The sequence below is a fragment of the Chroicocephalus ridibundus genome, chromosome 14 (genome assembly GCF_963924245.1).
Source record: "Chroicocephalus ridibundus chromosome 14, bChrRid1.1, whole genome shotgun sequence".
NCBI lineage: Eukaryota > Metazoa > Chordata > Aves > Charadriiformes > Laridae > Chroicocephalus > Chroicocephalus ridibundus.
This window is the reverse complement of record NC_086297.1, coordinates 12,546,934-12,566,901: the sequence shown is the minus strand read 5'-3', so window position 1 is coordinate 12,566,901 and position 19,968 is coordinate 12,546,934. Positions and strand designations below refer to the sequence as shown.

The 19,968-nt window shown below is 45.0% G+C and overlaps 1 protein-coding gene across 4 annotated transcripts in view; it reads right to left on the bottom strand.

The window, feature by feature from the left end:
* Positions 1 to 19,968, bottom strand: part of MYH10 (myosin heavy chain 10) — a 110,334-nt gene that overhangs the window by 58,832 nt on the left and 31,534 nt on the right. For all 4 annotated transcript variants that reach the window (XM_063352553.1, XM_063352555.1, XM_063352554.1 and 1 more), the window contains exon 4: positions 12,533 to 12,560. In XM_063352553.1, the coding sequence (XP_063208623.1) occupies positions 12,533 to 12,560 (28 nt within the window). The remainder of the gene's footprint in view (positions 1 to 12,532; positions 12,561 to 19,968) is intronic.

Below are 19,968 nucleotides of genomic sequence, written 5' to 3'. Positions count from 1 at the left end.
TGCATTTACTTCAGTATTTAGTGCCTTCAGACCTGCACTTCTAGATCAGACAGTGAGCTTAGAAGCATCCCTACCCTCACGTTACACTTCTCATCTGCAAAAACGAGACAACATCACGCTTGAAATTCTAACTTGGCATTTGCAGAAATGATATTACCCCAGATTTTCAGAGAGAATGGACTCTAAACCTCATTTCTTTTTACCTCCCAATTCTCTTAAGTTATGGAGACCCTGCAGGACAATGGCACTTAGCAGGGGGGAGCTCTGGCAGCGTGAGCATCCCCCAGCCGCGAGTGACAGGGACAGAGAAACCCCCTCATGGCAGCGCAGCAAAACTCCACAAGTAAGTCCAAGAGCTGGGGACGAGCCTCAGGGGGAAACAGCCCATAGAATGGTTTGGGTGGGAAGGGACCTTAAAGCCCATCCAGTGCCACCCCTGCCCTGGGCAGAGACACCTCCCACCAGCCCAGGTTGCTCCAAGCCCCGTCCAACCTGGCCTTGAACCCCTCCAGGGATGGGGCAGCCACAGCTTCTCTGGGCAACCTGGGCCAGGGGCTCACCAGCCTCACAGCAAAGAATTTCTTCCTAACATCCAATCTAAATCTACCCTCTTTCAGTTTGAAAACGTTACCCCGTGTCCTATCATTACACTCCCTGATCCAGAGTCCCTCCCCATCTCTCCTGTAAAACCCCTTCAGGGACTGGAAGGGGCTGGAAGGTCTCCCCGGAGCCTTCTCCAGGCTGAACCCCCCCAGTTCTCTCAGCCTGTCCTCCCAGCAGAGGGGCTCCAGCCCTCCCAGCATCTGACCTGACAGACCACATCAACCCCTGGGTTTTGCAGGAGAAAAACCTTCACCTGAAAACACTGAAGAGAAGGATTCCGCAGAGAAGCTCTGGGATATTCACCCCAGCCTCAAATTGCAGCCTGCAATGTTAGAGCATTAACCAGGGCACCCCAGTTTATTGATGGCATCTGCTCCTCAGAACTACATCAACAAAGCAGTTTTATTCTATTTTTCCTCAGAAGAGGACTAACAACTTTGGAAAATAATACAGAATATGAAAGATTAGAAATCACTGGACTCAGTTACTCCAAACTTTCCGGAGACCGAGACGGCAGTTCCCTTGAAACACGTTGCCTATGGTAGCTTTGCTCGCTGCATGGAAAACCTGGGAAGGTATTACCTGAAGAGCTGGTTACAAAGAGGATTACTCTGAGAATTAGCTAATGGATAACCGGGTTTCCTTTTTGCCAAGATACCATCAATATGCAACACAGAAACTGGGTGTACTTTGGGACCGCTACAAGTGGAACAACGCACTTTTAATGAAAAAAATCCCATTTCGACCTGGCCCGGAGTCACCACGTACAAGACAAATGTAAAGATTGATACTCAGAAAAAAAAAAAAAAAAAAGACCTCGGATGTCAATTCTTGCTTCCCAATTAGTCTTTATTTCTAGTTTCCCCTTTACTGCAGTGTTTACATAACATGATTCATGACTATAAGCAATAATGGAAGCGGTCCTGCCTGTTTCTAGATGTGTATTAAAATATGCTTAATGCTAAACTATTCCAGCAGGTAAGAGAAGAAAGAAAAGAAGTACACCGAAATATATATTTGCATTTTAAAACAATACAATTTGTTCTTATTGTCGTCAGAGCTTGGGAACGCGTTATTAGCTAGGCCTTTAAAACTAGATAAATAATCTTTTCTGTCAAATTACAGAAAAACAAAGTTTATTAAATTTTAAAGGAGGAAAATCTAATCTGACACATGCAGCGAGAAGAAAATAGTACAATAAACACAGTCCAGATGTCGACTTTCTAAAAGGGCAGCAGCAGCACATGGTTTTAGAAGAGTCTCCTGATCAACGGGCTTTTCTGGCGTACGCACCGCTAAAGCTTCATACGGCACAGGAAGGTCAAGTGCTTGCAATACATTCCTTTCGCTAAAAAGCCCTTAAATCTAATAGTGGGTTTTGTTTTGTTTTTTTTTTTTTTTTTTTTTTTTTTTTAGAGGAAGTCTTTATGCGAGTTCTCATTCAAAAGCAACACTAATGGATGTTATCATCCTAGTTCTCCTCTCCCTGGAGCTCCCAAGTATGCCAAGTATTTCCTGCAGGATCGTGTTAGGTAGCTCTGCTGCCATATGCAATAAAAGAATTAAGACGATTTAGGATAAAGTCCTTTTCATTTATAGAAATGATGACATCTGCATACTTCAGTTCTTTCCCAGGAGGGCAAACAAACGAATTATAAAAATAAATTAAAATCTTCTACCTCCATCAACCTGCCCAAAAAAGGTAAACTTTTAGTAACGCTCCATGCAATATTTATGGAATGGAGATGGTATCACAAAGCTAAAGATTAACTTTTTCAAAACCTTGTTTTAATACAACTCAATTAATATGTTACCATAAATTAAACAACTGAAACCCCTGGCTGAGATCCTAGCCTTACTTCGGTCAATGGCATCTTTGCTGCCAACTTCAGCTGGGCCGTAATCTCACCTCCTTTATTTCAGCCAGTTAATTCCACTATTAGTAGAAACAGCACCTTTTGAGACTGAATGGAGATGCTGCATCAGCTCAAGCCGCGGGCTACATCAAACAGCGCATCCAAGAAAACAAACCATCTTTAGCCATAGCCTCAAGTCGGAGGTATGAGGTTATTCCATCCATCAACTGGAGGATCCCTCCCTTCCAAACTCTGTCACAGAGACAGGTCAAAGAATATCTGACAGTCCCTGGTAAATTCATGCAGCATCTAGAGTTAAAGCACTTCTCCCTAGAGCAGCAAATCTGCTTTGAAGCAGCTTCAAGCACATTTAAAATAGGAAAAGCTTAGCTAGCCTGAGCATTTTAAATTTTTTACATGGTTTTTAAATTCATTGCATGTAAAGCTATAGCGTTATTTTCAATAAAGGAAAGTAGTCTTCAGGCAAATTTATCTCGGCTACAATTTGGTTAGCAAAAATCAGTGACTGACTGCTCAACCAGCTCCAGGTTTTTTCCCTGAGCAACTTGAACCCAAATCTTGCACAGAAGTTAAGAGGCATTTCCTCCGCTGAACAGATTGCCATCTAGAAAACAGGCAAAACGACCAGAGCAGGAGACGACTCGCAGGTCACAATGCAAACAGGCACCAACCAGGACCAGAAGCTGGTCTCCTGACTCCCCGGCGAGCAGCGTGTGCTCCCGTGCAGCCCACTTCTGACAGCACTGATCCTTCTACCAACAGGTCAAGCATCCGTCTGGGAAAGATTCTAAGGGGGAAGACCTGTTCTAAAAGAAAACAGTAGCAAAACAGTTGCTTTTCTTATCGACAAGCAGTTTTGAAGCATCTACGCATCTTCTTGCGATAGTTATAGGGCTCAGTATGGCAGGACAAGGCAACACCACTGCCCCTTCCTGAACTGGCAAAGGAGTTTCTGGATTTTAAGGAAGTCAAATCAGTTTAAAAGTCGCTTGCTGAAGTCCCGCTGCAAGGACTGGCAGCCTCCAAGCACTGCCCCAGCTCACCGTTCATTTCACTGCCAGGTCAGGGCTACGCAGGACATCCAGAGTGCAGTGCCGTGAGTCACGTAAGACAGAAGGACACAAAAACACATGTACAAAGAAAGTTCTGAAATTCAAAGGCAGACTTTTCTTCATCTTGCTACCTGTGCACAAGTCCCTCCTGCAAACTAACATTTGTGAAGATAAGCATCTGGAATATATCAGGATGCTCAGATGCAGTTCGTATCATCTATCTCATTACGGATCATCTCTGTGATTTAAGTTACTGAAAAACTAACCAAACAAGCCAGTATTTTCCATGCTGGGAGCCTGGATCACTTGAACCTTTCCCCTGCCCTGGGAGTTTCAGTCTGTCATTCCTGATCAGCAGCAAGCCCTGGGATAGGAAGTTCATCTGGAAGCAGAAAACCCTTCTGCAAAGGAGAAGGGGCACCACCACCTTGGCAGCTGGGCAAGTTCTCCTCAGTGCCCGATTTCCCCAGACACAGCAATCCTGACCTGCTGCTCACAGGTCCTCTGGCCAGCAATTCCTCGTTTCATACGCAGCAGCCACTTCCATGAGGCAGCAAAGCATGAAAGTACGCACTTACACTGTCTGTAGGAGACAGTAACTGCGTAAGGAAGAGCCCCAACAATGGTCTTTTGTCCTCCTGACAGCAGCAGTCGCAAAGAAGAGAAGAGAAACTGATTCTCAGACACAACTGAGAATCTTTGCAGAAAATAGAGCAGATCTTCTACCAGTTACAAATTAATAGATACTCACAGTCAAGACCTGTAATTAAAAGGTTCTCTTAATTACTTGGCTAATTTTCTGAAACAGAGAGGTAGAACTGATAGTTTGGACTAGCACAGAAGAGCCACTAATTGGCTTTACTATCGGCAAGGCTGCTTTATGGCTCCCTCATTGCTCTTGAGATGCTTCCCATCATCTCCCCACCCGTTGGCTAGGGAATGTTCTGAGCTGGACTCCTGCCAGGGGCTGGATACAAAAATGCTTGGCATTTGCTGCTGTTGTCCTTTACTAAGCAGCCTCTATTCCCTCCACACCCCACCACTCCTACGGAAGCCAGTGCAGATTAGATACCCTCGTACGGCCGCAAGCGTCGGCCAAATGACTGTTTATCAAGCCCAGTCTCAGTTTTGAGAATACCATAAGCTTGTGGTAAGATTCTCCAATTTAGAATATATTAGCTTAGGAAAAAAAATAAAGTGCAGCGCAGCACATTTCATATTTGTCTTTCCCAAAGTCGCCTCGCAGCTAACGGCAACAAAGCCAGGAAAGGTCTGAATATCTCTCAGATTCCTCGTATGCCACAGCAGGAATTTCTTCATCTCGGGCAGCAGCCTGGTGTGCCCGGTTAACATTCACAGCAATAATCAAAGAGGAACAACAAAACTCAGCAAAACATCAGCAGCTGCAGCTTCTCAAAGGAGAAAAAAAAATAAAAAAGCCTGCAAAGCTTCTCATCGCAACTTCACAATTTACCTCAGTGTGCATCTTTTCATTTCCGTGTGTGCACATTAAAGTTAACACCACTAATTAATTTCTTATGCTGGGTTAATACAGACTGATAACATACTCAAAAGCTAGCAGAAAGATCAAGTTGATGGAACTACATATATTTTCCTTTCTTTTCAGCAAGCTAAGACTTCACAGACAGAAGATCCTAAATAAATTATCATCTGCACTCCGGCCAAGGGGGAGGGATGAGATGGAAGTCAGCTAAGCCGAGCTTCTAAGAGACGCGCTGGGTTTGGGGGGCTGCTTGTTGGCTTCTTATTTGAAAGCTTGATGAACTAAACTATAAAGCGATCGAGAGCTCCAGCACCTTCCTGACAGTTTGCTACCATTCAACTTCAAAGCTAAAAAAAAAAAAAAAATCATCACTATTATTGTTCATTCAGCTCCTCCCATCTCATCATTAACCAGGCAATAATCTGGCTTTCACCAATGTCCAATAAATTGTCCATTGGACTCCGGAACTGCACGCGTATGTGCCTGGGCATACATTTGGGGTTTTCAGTTGGTGAAAGGCCAAAGGGCACACAAGAAATCACACCGCCATCACCCGAGGGAACCAGGGTTATAGCACGGAGCAGATAGAGTCCTTCTAGACGTGGGGAAAGAAGATTTTTGATTCACTCTGAGAAAAACCTCTGTATTAATTTCATCAAAAAGTTTCTCCTACAAACTCTGTCCCTGAGGCTGTCTGTCCCCCCACACATGGCTGGGGGAATGGGAGGGGAGCACGATGAAACAAGTAAAAAAAAAAAGAGACCAGAAGAAAGGAAGTCAGTGCATAAATATCCATAAGATTATATACCACTAACTCAGAATAAAGCCCCACAGACTAGTCTCCTCAGCAATAATTGCCTGTATTTGGTTCCTTAGAAGATAGAGAGTGGAAAGAGAAGAAATCAGAAGTTAACAAAAAAAGAGAGAGGAAGAAGGCACACCATTTTATGTTCAGAGACAACTCTGATTTCTCCAGCAAGAGCAGAAAGTCATCTGTGTCATCAAGCCTGGACTGGAGAACTGAGCGGCAACCACATCAGGTGGCAGCCTGAGCAGTACCTCTGGAGAACCTGCTTCCATGTCAGGTAGAGGACAAGATGTTCTGCTGAGACAAGCATCCAGAGAGCGCAGCAGCAGGGTTTGGGTTTGTTTTGGTTTTTCCCCCACTCCTGGTACTAAGTTTGACTTTGAGAAAATATTACTAACATTAAAATCACCAGTTTATGCAAAAATCCTCATCTTTAGGGCATGTCAGACCCCAAACTCCTCATGGAACATCAGCAGGTGATGAAGTTGAGACAGAAAACCTCCAAGTAATCCCACCACCTTCAAAAAAAATAATAAGATGTGATGAGAGGCGTGCCTGGAGAGCTACCCACCAGGCTAGCTCACTCCACATTTAGATCAAAGAACCATAGAATGGTTTGGGTTGGAAGGGACCTTAAAGCCCATCCAGTGCCACCCCCTACCCTGGGCAGGGACACCTCCCACCAGCCCAGGTTGCTCCAAGCCCCGTCCAACCCGGCCTTGAACCCCTCCAGGGATGGGGCAGCCACAGCTGCTCTGGGCAACCTGGGCCAGGGGCTCACCACCCTCACAGCAAACAATTTCTTCACAATATCTCACCTAGATCTCCCCTCTTTCAGTTTCAAACCATTACCCCTTGTCCTGTTGCTCCATTCCCTCATAAAAACTCCCTCCCCATCTCTCCTGTAAAACCCCTTCAGGGACTGGAAGGGGCTCTAAGGTCTCCCCGGAGCCTTCTCTTCTCCAGGCTGAACCCCCCAGCTCTCTCCAGCCCTCCCAGCATCTTCATGGCTCTCCTCTGGCCCCCCTCCAACAGGTCCATGTCCTTCTTGTGCTGAGGGCTCCAGAGCTGGACTGGACAGAAATGAACATTTGTATCTTCATCATTTCAACAGAATACAGGTTATGCTTCAGCACAGTTCTCTTTGAGGGAAAAAAAATTGAGAGAGTTCTCAAACTCTGTTCCTCAAGAAGGTTCACCTGCATGCACCTTCTCTCAATGCTACATACTGCCTGCGGACTGCCCCGTCCCGCAAACAGTGACTCATCTCTACCAAGTGCTGACCCAACCTGGATCGTTACCCACTGTTACTCCAGAGGCAGAGTGGGACCAAATCTCCAAGTCTCTACATAATATCCGAGATAAGACATTCTTTAATATAGCCCATTAGTGCTAAAAGCTGAGCCAAGAAGTGTCTCAACTATGTTAGAAAACACAGTAAATAACCCTTGCGGTTTCATGACATGCCTGGACACAGCTAGTTATTTACCAGAATAGAAATTGCATGAAGGTCCTGCAGTCCTGCCAGGGGAAACAGACTGGTATTTCTTAAAGATCTGGACAGGTGAAGAATATGCAACAGCTTCAACCCCAGATTTAAATTGCACACTTTCATGCCTAGGGTAACAAATACCACGTGTACCAGATATAAATCAGAATTCAGTTGTCTATTGAGTCCTGTCTACTGAGTCCAGATAAATCAAAAGCTTAAGGGCATCTTGCAGGTGAGGTAATAACAAAACTGAAGACAAGAGAGTTTAAAGGTTTTCCAAGGGAAGTATGAATGGATGGGACATTCAGTAAGTTAGAACTAAACAAAGGAAGGCACCTGGAAAAAATGCAGAGGCAGTCTTTGAAGAAGAACTGAAACCAAACCCAAAGGCCTGCAATAGCACTAATCTCACACCTTGACGTGTAAGAACACCCTTGCGAGCGGCACTCCCGGCTGTCAAGAAAAGGGGGCCGGATCCAGAGAGCTGGTCAGATGCCATTCAAATACTATTACTTGAGAGCTGGTCTGGCCCCCTACTCTAACTGCCATAGAAGGTAAAAACCTAGAAAATTTGATCAGCTACAGGTAGGGAGAGACAGGTGAAGATGCTAACTGCATGGACCTTCATCAAGCAATCATAGAATCACAGAATGGTTAGAGTTGAAAGGGACCTTAAAGATCATGTCATTCCAACCCCCCTACCCCGGGCAGGGACACCTCCCACCAGACCAGGTTGCTCCAAGCCCCGTCCAACCTGGCCCTGAACACCTACAGAGATGGGGCAGCCACAGCTTCTCTGGGCAACCTGGGCCAGGGTCTCACCACCCTTAGAATAAAGTTATTTATTCCTTATATCTAATATAAATCTCCCCCTTTCAGTTTAAAATCACTCCCCCTCATCCTATCACTCCACTCCCTGATCAAGAGTCCCTCCCCAGCTGTCCTGGAGCCCCTTTAGGGACTGGAAGAGGCTATAAAGATCTCCCTTCTCTTCTCCAGGCTGAATGACACTCTCAGCCTGTCTTCGTAGCAGAGGTGCTCCATCCCTCTGAGCATCTTCGTGGCCTCTTCTGGATTCACTCGAACTCGCTCCATGTTCTTTTTGTGCTGAGGAATCCAGAGCTGGACACAGTACTCCAGGTAGGGTCTCACCAGATTGGAGCGGAGGGGCAGAATCCACCCCCTCACCCTGCTGGCCACGCTTCTTTTGATGCGGCCCAGGACACGGTTGGCCTTCTGCAAAGTGCACATTGCTGGGTCATGTCGAGCTTCTCATCCACTAATACCCCCAAGTCCTTCTCCTCAGGGCTGCTCTCAATCCATTCTCTGCCCAGCCTGGATTTGTGCTTGGGATTGCCCTGACCCCAGAGCAGGGCCTTGCACTTGGCCTTGCTGAACTTCATGCTGTTCATACGGGCCCTCCTCTCAAGCCTGTCCAGGTCCCTCTGGATGGCATCCCTTCCCTCCAGTGCACTGACCACACCACAGTTTGGCGTCATTGGCAAACTTGCTGAGGGCGTACTCAATCCCACTGTCCATGTCGACAAAGATGTTAAACAGCGTTGGTCCCAATACTGACCCTTGAAAAACACCACTCATCACTGGTCTCAACTGGGGCAGACTGATCTCCAAGGTGTACATAAAGACAGTTACAGGCAGGGCAGTGAGAGACAGGAGAACGACAGGCACACCACAACTGTCCCCTCATCTAAGTACACAAGTCAAGGGATGTTTTCTTTCTCACTAGCTGGCTTGAACCGCTTCTACTGGAGAAAAGCAAAAGCATTCCAAGGACTTTCAGCTCTACTAAAGATTGGAGTCAATCAGGTGACCCAGGTCCTGAGACAAGTTTGGAGTGAGAAGATGTCTCAAGCCTTTTATGAACTGCCAAAGCAGTTTCTGAAACCACCTCTGGTGCAGTTGAGACACACTCCTTCCACCTTATTTATTCCTGCATTAGTCTAAGACCTGTAAAACCAGTGGCATGGAAAGGAAACACCCAGAGTTTACCTTTTCACCACAGAATCAGCAATGCAACAGAAGTTCTGGATACTAGCCCACTCTTGGTCAAAACATACGAGACCTCCTTTCAGCCTGCTACACGAAGGAGCTTGCCATGGCCTTGTCTCATTCATGAAGAGGATTTAGCATCTCAGCCACCCAGATGTCAAGTACGGAGTTTATAATGCAAACGTGACAAACGAACACAGCTCTCCCATGAAGCCCACGGGGGAAATCACGTTACGGACGGTACCACAGCAGACAGCTGTCTTCATGGTCTATTTGTTCAAAAGATACAAGCAGGGGAATACAAATGGTATTGATGGCACTGAATTGGACTGAAAAGCAGCCCAAGACAAACCTATTTTAAGAGAAGAGTGTTTATTATCCTGAACAGCAGTCTGCTAACCCCTACTATCCTGTTTTATAGGCAGCATCTACATGGTGTTGATGGTCAGACAGCATTAGCAAGGCCTCCTGGGCTATGGTGAAACTTTGGTGTTCAAGATGACAGGAACACCTTGGATCCTAGCATCTATCACATCACGTGTCTTCATATTCTCAAAAGATCTGACCTAGACTGGATGTTCTTCGGTCCTGTATGGCCAGTTTGGAGATGCGATGCCTTACAGTTCCTAATTGAGGCCACATTACCAAGGAAAGATGTATTACCTTGTAAACTATGTTCAGTGACATTGATTTTTTATTTTTTAAATCTTGTTTTTCTTTATGCTGCTGCCTAAGCATTTCATCAAGAAACACAAGTTAAAGCAGCAAGTTAAAGCCAACAGAGCCTGGAATCAGTTGTTTAGAAACTCGGCTTTAAGACTCTGTCACATTTCTGTTCAGTGTAGCTTTTAACACTTGAGCAACCAAGACCCTGAAATTAAAGGTAGCAAAACTTGCCCAGTGTCATGGTACTAACGGTTTCAATACTTCGTTTTGTCATACGATTCCAGGATAGTGTTGAAGTCCTTTAGAGATGTCTTGTTCACGGCTTCTTCTTCGCAGTAGCTTCTGAAGTTTTACATGGAGCAGGTTTGTCACCAAGCATTTTACAGGTGCAACAGAAGAGATGTCCTCAGGACCATCTCTGAGGGTCTTAATATTAGGACTGTACTCAGAGTGGTCCCCAGCAGCTCCAGGCTTCGGTACTGCTTATAGTCACATTCTCCTGAGGTCTGCCTGTAAGGAAGCGTTTCCATTCCCCACCCCTCCCCATCTGGAAACAAGCTCCTCTCTGCAAATGGACGTCCAGCAAACAGCTTATCCACTGCCACGCCAAGATGTGGAACGTCTCACAAGATCCAGATATTTGGCGTCGAAGCGTGCCGTACCAGATATAAACCAGGGTTCAATTGCCTATTCAGGACTGAAGGATCACAGAATTATAGGATGTGTTGGGTTGGAAGGGACCTTTAAAGGCCATCTAGTCCAACCCCCCTGCAGTCAGCAGGGACATCTTTAGATGAAAAGCTCATGGTGACCTTACAGGTGAGGTAATAACAAAGTTGAAGGCAAGAGAACGCAAAAGCTTTCCAACTTGCAAATGAACGGACGAGCCATTCACTAAATCCTATAGCACTGCCATCCCAAGCTTTGTGGTCTCGGCTGACCATGTAAAGGAGTGCAAGGTTCATGCATAGGCACAAAACATGAAGCTACTTCAAAAAAATTCACCTGAGGCAAGCACATACTGTCAAAGCATCCACAGACACGCAAGAACAAAGCATTTCTTTCACTCTGGGATCCCGGCCCTGCTTTGAGGGCTGTTTTGTACGTGGCATATGAAGTAGTCATCACATGAAAACACAAGTCCCACTAAGAGCTGAGACCACAGACCTAGACAAGCCTGTGTTAACTGGATCAACTTTTATCTTAGCTACAGAACTGTATTTGCTTCTCTGTCCTTAGGCCCCACGAATCTTGTACCATAGCATCCATAGTTCAAAAAAAAAGTGTGGCTTGAAAGGATCCACCTTCAGTCTTGTGTAGAGTGTGATAGTTAAGGCACTTTTGTAGGAAGCAGGAGATAAAGATTTGAATCCCTTCATGTCAAGAAGGAAACTGAACCCAGGTCAGTTCAGCAATTAATCTGCATTTAGCAATTAATCTAACCATGGCGCTATTTCAGGGAGCAGGCATCCTCACAAACTATGGCCTCAATGCAGCCGGTATGCACTGGCACACAGCACGGTCAACTGATCACGTAACCCAGCCAGAGGCATGAGAGCTACCGTATCCTCCCTCTCCCCCTCAGATCATTGAACACGTTCAGTTATACCCAAGACTGCTGGCTGCAAGCAGGTTCAGAATGGAGCCAAGGAGCTGTTTCACAACCCAGACGAACCATCCTAAGCCCCAGGCTGCTACCAACAGGGACCATTCCCCGCCTGCGTGTTCACAGCTCCTGCCCCAGGCTAGTGCTCCTCTGAGCCCACAGAGCGCAGACCCGGAGAACTCGGCTGATGAAAAGCAGCATTTTGTGGCAGCCTCAGTTTTCTGCCAGCTTCGCTCTCTGAACACTGACCACCAAGCCCCAGGGCTGGCGCAAGAGGCTGCAGAAACACACAGCCTGTGGGGAGAGGAACCGGATCACCCCTTTTAACGGCAGGGAGAGACCAGCTCAACGGTGTCATAGGCCCAGAAGTGCATTCATACTCTTCTAGCTACCTCACCATTGCATTTCCAGATCCCAGAGAAAACGAAGCTGAAGCTGGCAGTTTGCTGCTGGGTGAGGCAAGTTCAGGTGCAGAGAGAAAGCAAAAGGAAACCTTCGTGTCAACTTGTTCAGAGCCCTCTGTTGGAAGCAGACACAAAGCCAAGCTGGTGCTCAGCGGGGTTTCTACACCGGCTTTTGATTCATGTCCCCCTCGGGCGCTACACCTCGAGTAGTTCCAACCCAGCGTTTCAGACAGATGGGCACTTTTTAAAAGCTTTTTGTTTCTGATTCAGGTCTCTTGACTGACATTTTTAGACTACATTTCTTAAACGGCACATACCTATAAAACTTGCAATAAGGTGAATTACAGCACTAAAAGAATATATCCCCACATTAAATATCACTTTGTGCTACATCTTTAACCATTAGTCTCTGGCTGCCAAGGCTGAAGACCCAGTTTTGCCTACCCCAGCTGTACCAGAGACCCCTTTCACAATCCCGATGTCAAAAAATGGCCAAAAGCGGTCACTTACGTGCAGAGAATTGATTGGTCCTCACGGTCTGCAAAACAAGAACAAACACGGTTATAGTCTTTTGTTATGTTATCCTCTAACCTGTAAGACAGTTTTAAATGAATATTTTTAAAAAAAAATCCGTTTTTCAGCTGAGCAATTATAATGATACTTTCAAGCAATTTTAATAATATCCCTTAAACATCCCAGTTCACACGCACAGGCCTCAACCAACAGCTCAGAATTTCCTAAAAGTTCTGCCCTTTCATGTAATAAAGTCAAAGTTTTGGTTAAATTAAATAATAATCCACAATAATAGTTTTAAGCACATTTTTCAGACAAAGCTGGCCCCACGTCTTTTATTCTGTATGCACCCTTTCCCAGATTAATCAAATTATCTAAAATCTTAAGTACTAAGTAAGGAAAAATAAAAAACAGTTTCAAGTACACAATACTAACGACCAGACACTTCGAAATAGCACTAACATCTCCAGAAAACAAGTGCTTTACTCTACTTTTTTTTTTTTTTTTTTTTTTTTTTTTTTTATAATGAACATGCAAGCCTAAAGCGCTTCCATAATTTAGCTTATTCATTAAAGACTTGTCAAAAGGACATCCAGGGAAATACTGAACAGAGCCAAAGCTCTGCAATATGGTGCTGCTCAGCACTTTGGCGACACCCACTGCCGCACTCACGACCTTTGAAAAGAATGCCTGAAGGTCAGTTATACCCTGCAAGAGGTATTTCCTAATTACAGGATCTTCGCAGAATACATTTCATCGTCATACACTCTATATTAAAAGTTCTATAATCAAAACATTCAAATCTATCCAAAAAAAAAAAAAGTGAAACGTTTCAGTTAAAGAGCGGGTGGAGAACACCTTCAAGCCAGGGCTTTCAATGAGTTCAACATCTTTTTTCATAAATCTGCATCAGAGATGCAGAATTTACACTTCAGTCATTTGTCACTAGCTCCAAAAGAACACAATTGCCTCCTGCCAGCTCAGAACTTCAAACAGATTTTCTGATTGGTAATTTGTAACGGATTACATTAGAATAAATAAAGTCAAGCTTTATTTTGCTCAAGTGTAAATAAAGCTCAGGACTTCACTAGACTCCCTGCCTCTCTCCGCATGCGCCCCTTCTCCTTGGACACGATGCCCTGATGGGATGCAGAAAGGGAGCAGTTGGTAACGTGATGATCATTATTCCTTCTAGGACACAGAGTCAGTACCAGCAGGATGAGCACACGGCTTCACTTGCTACAAGGCAGCTTCCCCACGTGCTCGATAGGTTTGAAGCAGCTCTGTGTCCATATATACAGCCTCACTACATTTATGACCATTGCTGGTAAGCTGAGTAACATAAATGGCATTTCACATCGTTTCTAAATGGGTCCAGAAAAAGCGTTATTAGACTGAGGTGCAAATTGCTGCTGAGTTTTGCAGACTGTGCGAAACCGTTCACCCTACCTATGTAAAACAAGCCGAGTTCATAGCGCTAGTGCATAACCATGAGTATTGAAGCAGGAGTTCAACCTTAGCTAGGTAGCATGTAAAAAAAATAAATAATAAAAATACAGCAGTGAGCTGTGTTTGCCCCCGTTACACTGCCCCATTACGTGACCGACCCAGGCACAAAAGCACTTGGTGGCCAGGCACACCAGCTCCCGGAGCGGGCTTGCCACCCAGCCCCAGAAATAGCCGTGTGAGCAGGGAGAGGGGCTGCCGAGCAGGGCAGAGACAGGCGTCTGCATTTACATCAGCTCGGGCTGCCAGGAGCCTGGCGACGGGGTACGCAGCCAAAATAACAGGCTGCTGTTGAAGGGGCAGTCATGTCCTCTGCCCTTCCCCCAACCGTGCCAGCGCTCATGTCAGAAAACCTGAGCGTCACGTAGAAAAAGCCGTACTGGTGGAAGGGAGACCCGAGATCCCTTTGCTACGCAGCAGCCCCAACTGACCTCAGATCAAAAGACTACGTTCATACAGGCACAATGCAGCTAAAAAAGCAAACCAGCTAAAAAGAGACCTGGTCTCAGCAAAATATTGTTGTTTTAATTAGTTTGAGAATAGAAAGTATGAAGGACATGCCTTCAAAGCAGGCAGATGCTGCTGCACATTGCCACAGCTGGCTACACCAGAGGCTCGTGGCCTGCACCGCTGGCAAGTGTTGGACTATGTTTTAACATCAAGTATGATGGAAAATATGAGGTGCTTTCTGACTGAAAAACATTGGAAACACGAGAACAGTGGTACTTTGAACCCCTTGTACTAGCTTGCTCAAAAATAGCAAGAAATACCAGGGATCCTCTTAGCCATGGTGCAGACAAACCGCAGCGGGGTGCGCTTCCCCGCAGGCGCAAGTCAAACCTGCATCCCAGCGACCACCCGTGCCTGGCCGGCAACGCTCGCGCCAAAAATCCCACCTACAGGGTGACAAACAGAGCAGAATGATGGTAGTAGGAGTAGTAGAAGAATATTAGTTTAGGTTATTACAAGTGGGAAAGAAAATAAAAGTCAAGAAGTTGGTGCTCTTTCTGACAAGACTGCAGGGCTGGTACCGGATCATCTCCTACATCTGCACGATGTAGAGCAGGCTCCTGGACGGACACACAAACAAGAGGAAGGGGGAAGGACTGCGAGAAATAAAAAGCTGAGAGTAGAGAAAAGCAGTGGGAGAATGACAACAGAAACATTAGGAGAACACTCTAAAAAAGTTTATGTTCTTCTGGTTTTGATTTACAGCAGCTGGTCTTGCAAGTCCAATCAGAAATAACTTTTTGGTACCAGCAGGAGACAAACCCCAGAACTCCAGGGGCAGGCGGGTGTATTGTTTGCCCAGTTGTCAGCATAAACTGGAAAAAAGTGCAACTTTCTGACCCTGACCCGTTTCCAGGGGTAGCCAACAGTGACTCACATGCATCACGGGCGACTCCATACACCAGCAAACGAATCAAGATAACATAGGACAGCACAAATCATTTGTTCTTTTAGAAGAAACTGCTGAATAGATGCCAAGTTGGTACCATGAGTAGAGTGGAAAGTTAGTATTTCCTAGCTTTAATATTTATTGAGACATTTTCTACAGTGACAAATTGATTTCCCCCTTGCTCGCTTCCCAGTAACTCCTCTCTCTAATTTTGTCACTATAGCTAGGCCACTTCGTCTCCTCTAAACTACAGCTCTTCAGTTTATCACTTCTTAAAAGAACTTAAGAACACACGTGATGTTTGCCTTGAAACTGAGAGTAGTTTACTCCAAGGCAACGGGCATTTGTCAATGCTTTGTATCATGACCTCTTTTACCCGTCAGTTTACCACGCAAACGTAGTGTTCCACCACACGCAAGACACACCGTATAAATGCATTTTCTTACCTACTTAGTCTTAGAGAAAGTCTACAAAGCCAGACATACAACTATGTATCCTGTCATTGCCAGAAGCTCCAGCAAGTTCAACAGGGCTTTTTTATTTCCTATGTCCAGGAGCCTGAACTGACACAGAGCTCCTGAAGTTACCAGGTACTCACGTGTGTTACTCCCAATCCATTTTTCTGTGTCCATCTGGACTCCGAACCTCACAAACTATGGAAGTGGAAGCGAGACAACAGCAAGCTTCAAGCTTTGCCTTCTGCTCACTCCCTTCTGCTAACCGCCAGTTCCAGCATCTAGCACTTAATAACAAAAAATTACAGCTTGAAGGCTCAGGGTGCTGCTTTATGCATTTTCGCCTGCCGGATGCCTTTTGCATCCCAAGAAGAAGAGTTGATCTCTCCGGACTCATTCTGAAAAAGATTCTGACAAAATGACTAAGATGGAAGAGTTATTTCTGGTTGGTTTGTTTGTTTTGATTTTCTCCTCCCCCAAACAACACAATTTATCCATCGTCTTGATTTCAAAGCAGCTGGTCCCCTTCCTAAAGGCTCCTTAGAGCACTACCTACGTATCCGTCAGCCGGCCTTTTGAAAGGACTGAGCCCACTTTTGCCACATTTGGTATCCGGGGCAGGGAAGAAGCACCAAATCCCTCACCTTTGGACTTGCATCTCAATACTACTTTCAAAAAAAACACAACTGTGCGATTCTCTGTGACCCAGCTTCAAGCTGAAGGGCAGGAGGCAGCCCACAAGACAGATGTTTTTATGACAGAGAACGTGCCTAAGTCTTAAAAATAATCTGCCATCCTTTGCAGAAGTTTTAATAGCAATTTTTTTATTAAAGCCACAGAGTTTTGACATGGTTGTTCATGGAAACCTAAAAATATTTGGAAAACACTTAAGTTTCTACATAAGTCTTGTGACTCGTAAGAACAGACCAAAACCATCTCTCTCTAGCAAAGTCTTCATGCAATAACAGCACTCTAACATCTGACAAACAGATTTGTAGGAATATATAACGACTACACCAATTCAGCAAATCCCTTGGGATTTATAAGCACATTGCAGCAGTAAGAGGCAGAATGTGTTTGCAGAGAATCCTCATCTCCAGCCTTTAGAGCAACTGAAATAGGAAACACAAATAAATTGCTCTTGTGAACAGCACTAGCAAATGTGACATTAGCTGCTTTTTATTCCATGTGAGGGCCAAGGAAGCGTATTGGTCTGGAAGGTTACTCTGGACAAAGTCACAACAGGTTCATTACACTTTTGAGCCCAAAAGGACACTATTTCAGGGGGGAAAAGCACCTATAAGATGACTTAGATAACACAACTTTTGCTATCGGCATAAACATCTTTCAAGTTCCTCCCCTATAACCCAACATCATAAGGCTGAGCCAAACGAAGAACTTCCAGTCGCTCAGGGAAAGGTCTATCACGCTTCTGCCACACCGAGAGCACCGCTGCTGTCCCCCAAGCAGGCTCCAGTGCTCCCCCGATGGCAGGTTAAAGCCACTCAGCTCACTAATCAACGCTACTCGCTAAGTCCATTTAACTCAGTCAGATGAATATAAGCATGAGGACAGGTGTGTGGTGGGGGGATGAAATGAGAGGACCAAGGTCTTAATTCAAGACCAACCCTTTGGGTCCCATTGGAATCTCTCGCTTCACGTTAGAGATATACATCTTGGATTTATATATATCCCAAGGTCTTCAAACTACACTGAAGACTGTAACAATCAAGTTGCACAGAAGAGAGTTACTGCAATATTCTTAATTTGAAATACAAAGTCTGAAAATTACGCAGAGTCTATGAATAAAAACAAAATTTGATTTTCTGCTTTCTGTAGATGACTATGTCTTTTTGAATGGAAGAATTTGGAAGCACGAAGGCAACACAACCCGACACTAGCCTTAGGCTGAAGCTCCCCCGCTGCTGTAATTCAACTTCAGCTGCCACTGACGTCTGCTTCCCCTGCCCAGTTTCACCATCCCATTCCTCCCTTTGAGCCAGCAGCCGGTTGTGCAGATGCAGGTGATGCTCACGTAGCTGGTGGAACTAACAAAATTTAGTTTTCAGCCAGATCAGTTTATAACAGAGCCACACAAACACTGGAATTAGTGTATGGGAAGCGAGAGAACCACCTCTTGTGCCAGCTACCCACGCGCTGGGCACCCTAAAGCCGTGGAAAAAGCTCAGGTGAGCTGCTGCCAGCAGAAGGTGCCACCTCCTCTGTCCCCAGCCTACATTCACACTGCTTCCCTTGAGCTAGCTCTAGTAGTCACCTCCAGCTATGGTGAGCCCATCAGGGAGTCATACTAGCAGAAAACTAATCCTATCAAAATATATAAGAGGGGGGAAAACGAAAGAAAGAGCAGCCAGCACAAGGGCGATGGAGCAACGAATAATCAGAGCGGGTCTTACTCTTTTGGCAGAGGCTAATCGTTAGATCGGCTTACGCTGTATCAAGTTATATATTTAGCATCTGGAAGTATCAGACATCGAAGCATTTCTTTCACTCTTGCTCTCCTCCTCCTCTTGCTTCCACCCGAAGGGAGAGTGACTCCCGCACCTCAAGGCAAGAGCCAGCTGCTGCATTTGACACCTACTGCCGTGGAGCTGAGGGACGTCCCACTGCAAGAAGCAGCAGCCACGTTAGGGAAACCCAGTCATGCAACACTGAATGGTGCAAATGCTTTAAGGAGAGGCCAGGGAGAATTACTAGAATACAAGGAGGACAAGAAGAATTACAGCTCTGAAAGCCATTTTTCCCTATACTCTCTTAAACCTACTTTGCTCTTGTCTACCCAAAGGAATATGCTCTGGGGACAGCAACTGGCAGCTCTTCAAACCAACCTGTTGCCTGGCTGCATCTTTTGCATGTTTTCTTGTTTGAAAATCCAGTAAGAGTAGATCCTGACATTTACCTTACTAGGTATATATATAAAACCAAACAAACATGAAGTTTTGACTGTCGGAATACAAAACATTTTACTCCAGATCCCTTCTCTCACCAAACTATGGAAGGACTTCACTCCCCGCCAGTTAACAGACCCGACCTAACAAAAACCCTGTTAACTCTGTTGGGTAATTGGTTCAAGCAGGATGTTCTGAAAAGTCGTAGCTCAAAGCTATAAAGCCTGTCTACAAAAGAATTACTGTATTTTAACAAAGCAGCTTTTCTTAAAAGCATGCCTTAGTTCTGCTGTGGTCACACTATAGTCATTCATAAATTGATAGAAGATAATCAAACAGAAAAGGAAGAGTCTGTCTTCAAGTTCCCTACTGAAACTCAAAGGCAGCGGCATTGCAAGCACAGAAACTTTATCAGAAAACAGTAAACGGACGCCCACCCTCTCAACTGGTCTTTGCTCCAATTGCCCTTTACTATACTGAGAGTTCAAGCATTGCAAATGCCCGGATCTTCACCCTCATGATTTGACTCGAAACGCATGGAAGCGGCCATCTGGAGCTATCACACACACTGAACTGCCCAACTAGAAAGCCATTTTTTGAGCTTAACACAAAGACGCAAATCTATGAAAACAATTCCACAGACGTATTACCTGCTTTCAGATTTAACATATCTCTGATTGCTTTGACAGCAACTACAATTCTTGTCAAACACAGTAATTTTCATACAAATATTGACTGTCTCGCAATCCCATCACCCTTCCTATAAGCACCTTCCCTTTTGCATACAGCCTTTATTTAGGTAAGAACATGAAATAAGTGTGCCAAGATAAAAAGGTTAATTCTAAAAAAAAAAAAAAACAAACACAAACCAAAAAAAAACAGTGAAAATGGATGTATAGGAGTATCAACCTGCTTTTATTTCTCCAGAGCATGAAGTACCTGTTCAGCAGGGATGAAATGCCAGCCTTACTTCTGTAGCTGGCGTAACTAAAGAAGTTGGCGCTTTTGTTGGGGTGGAGGAAGGCAACTTTGATATTTCTCAAATGGGAGAAACCGTTGTCTTTCCAAAAAGTGGCAGTAAGTGTCGGGGGCATGGAGGGTTCTTGTTTATTTTTAGAAAATATTTAATACTCGGGTGCAATAGCGCATAAACCAAGAAAAGCCTGG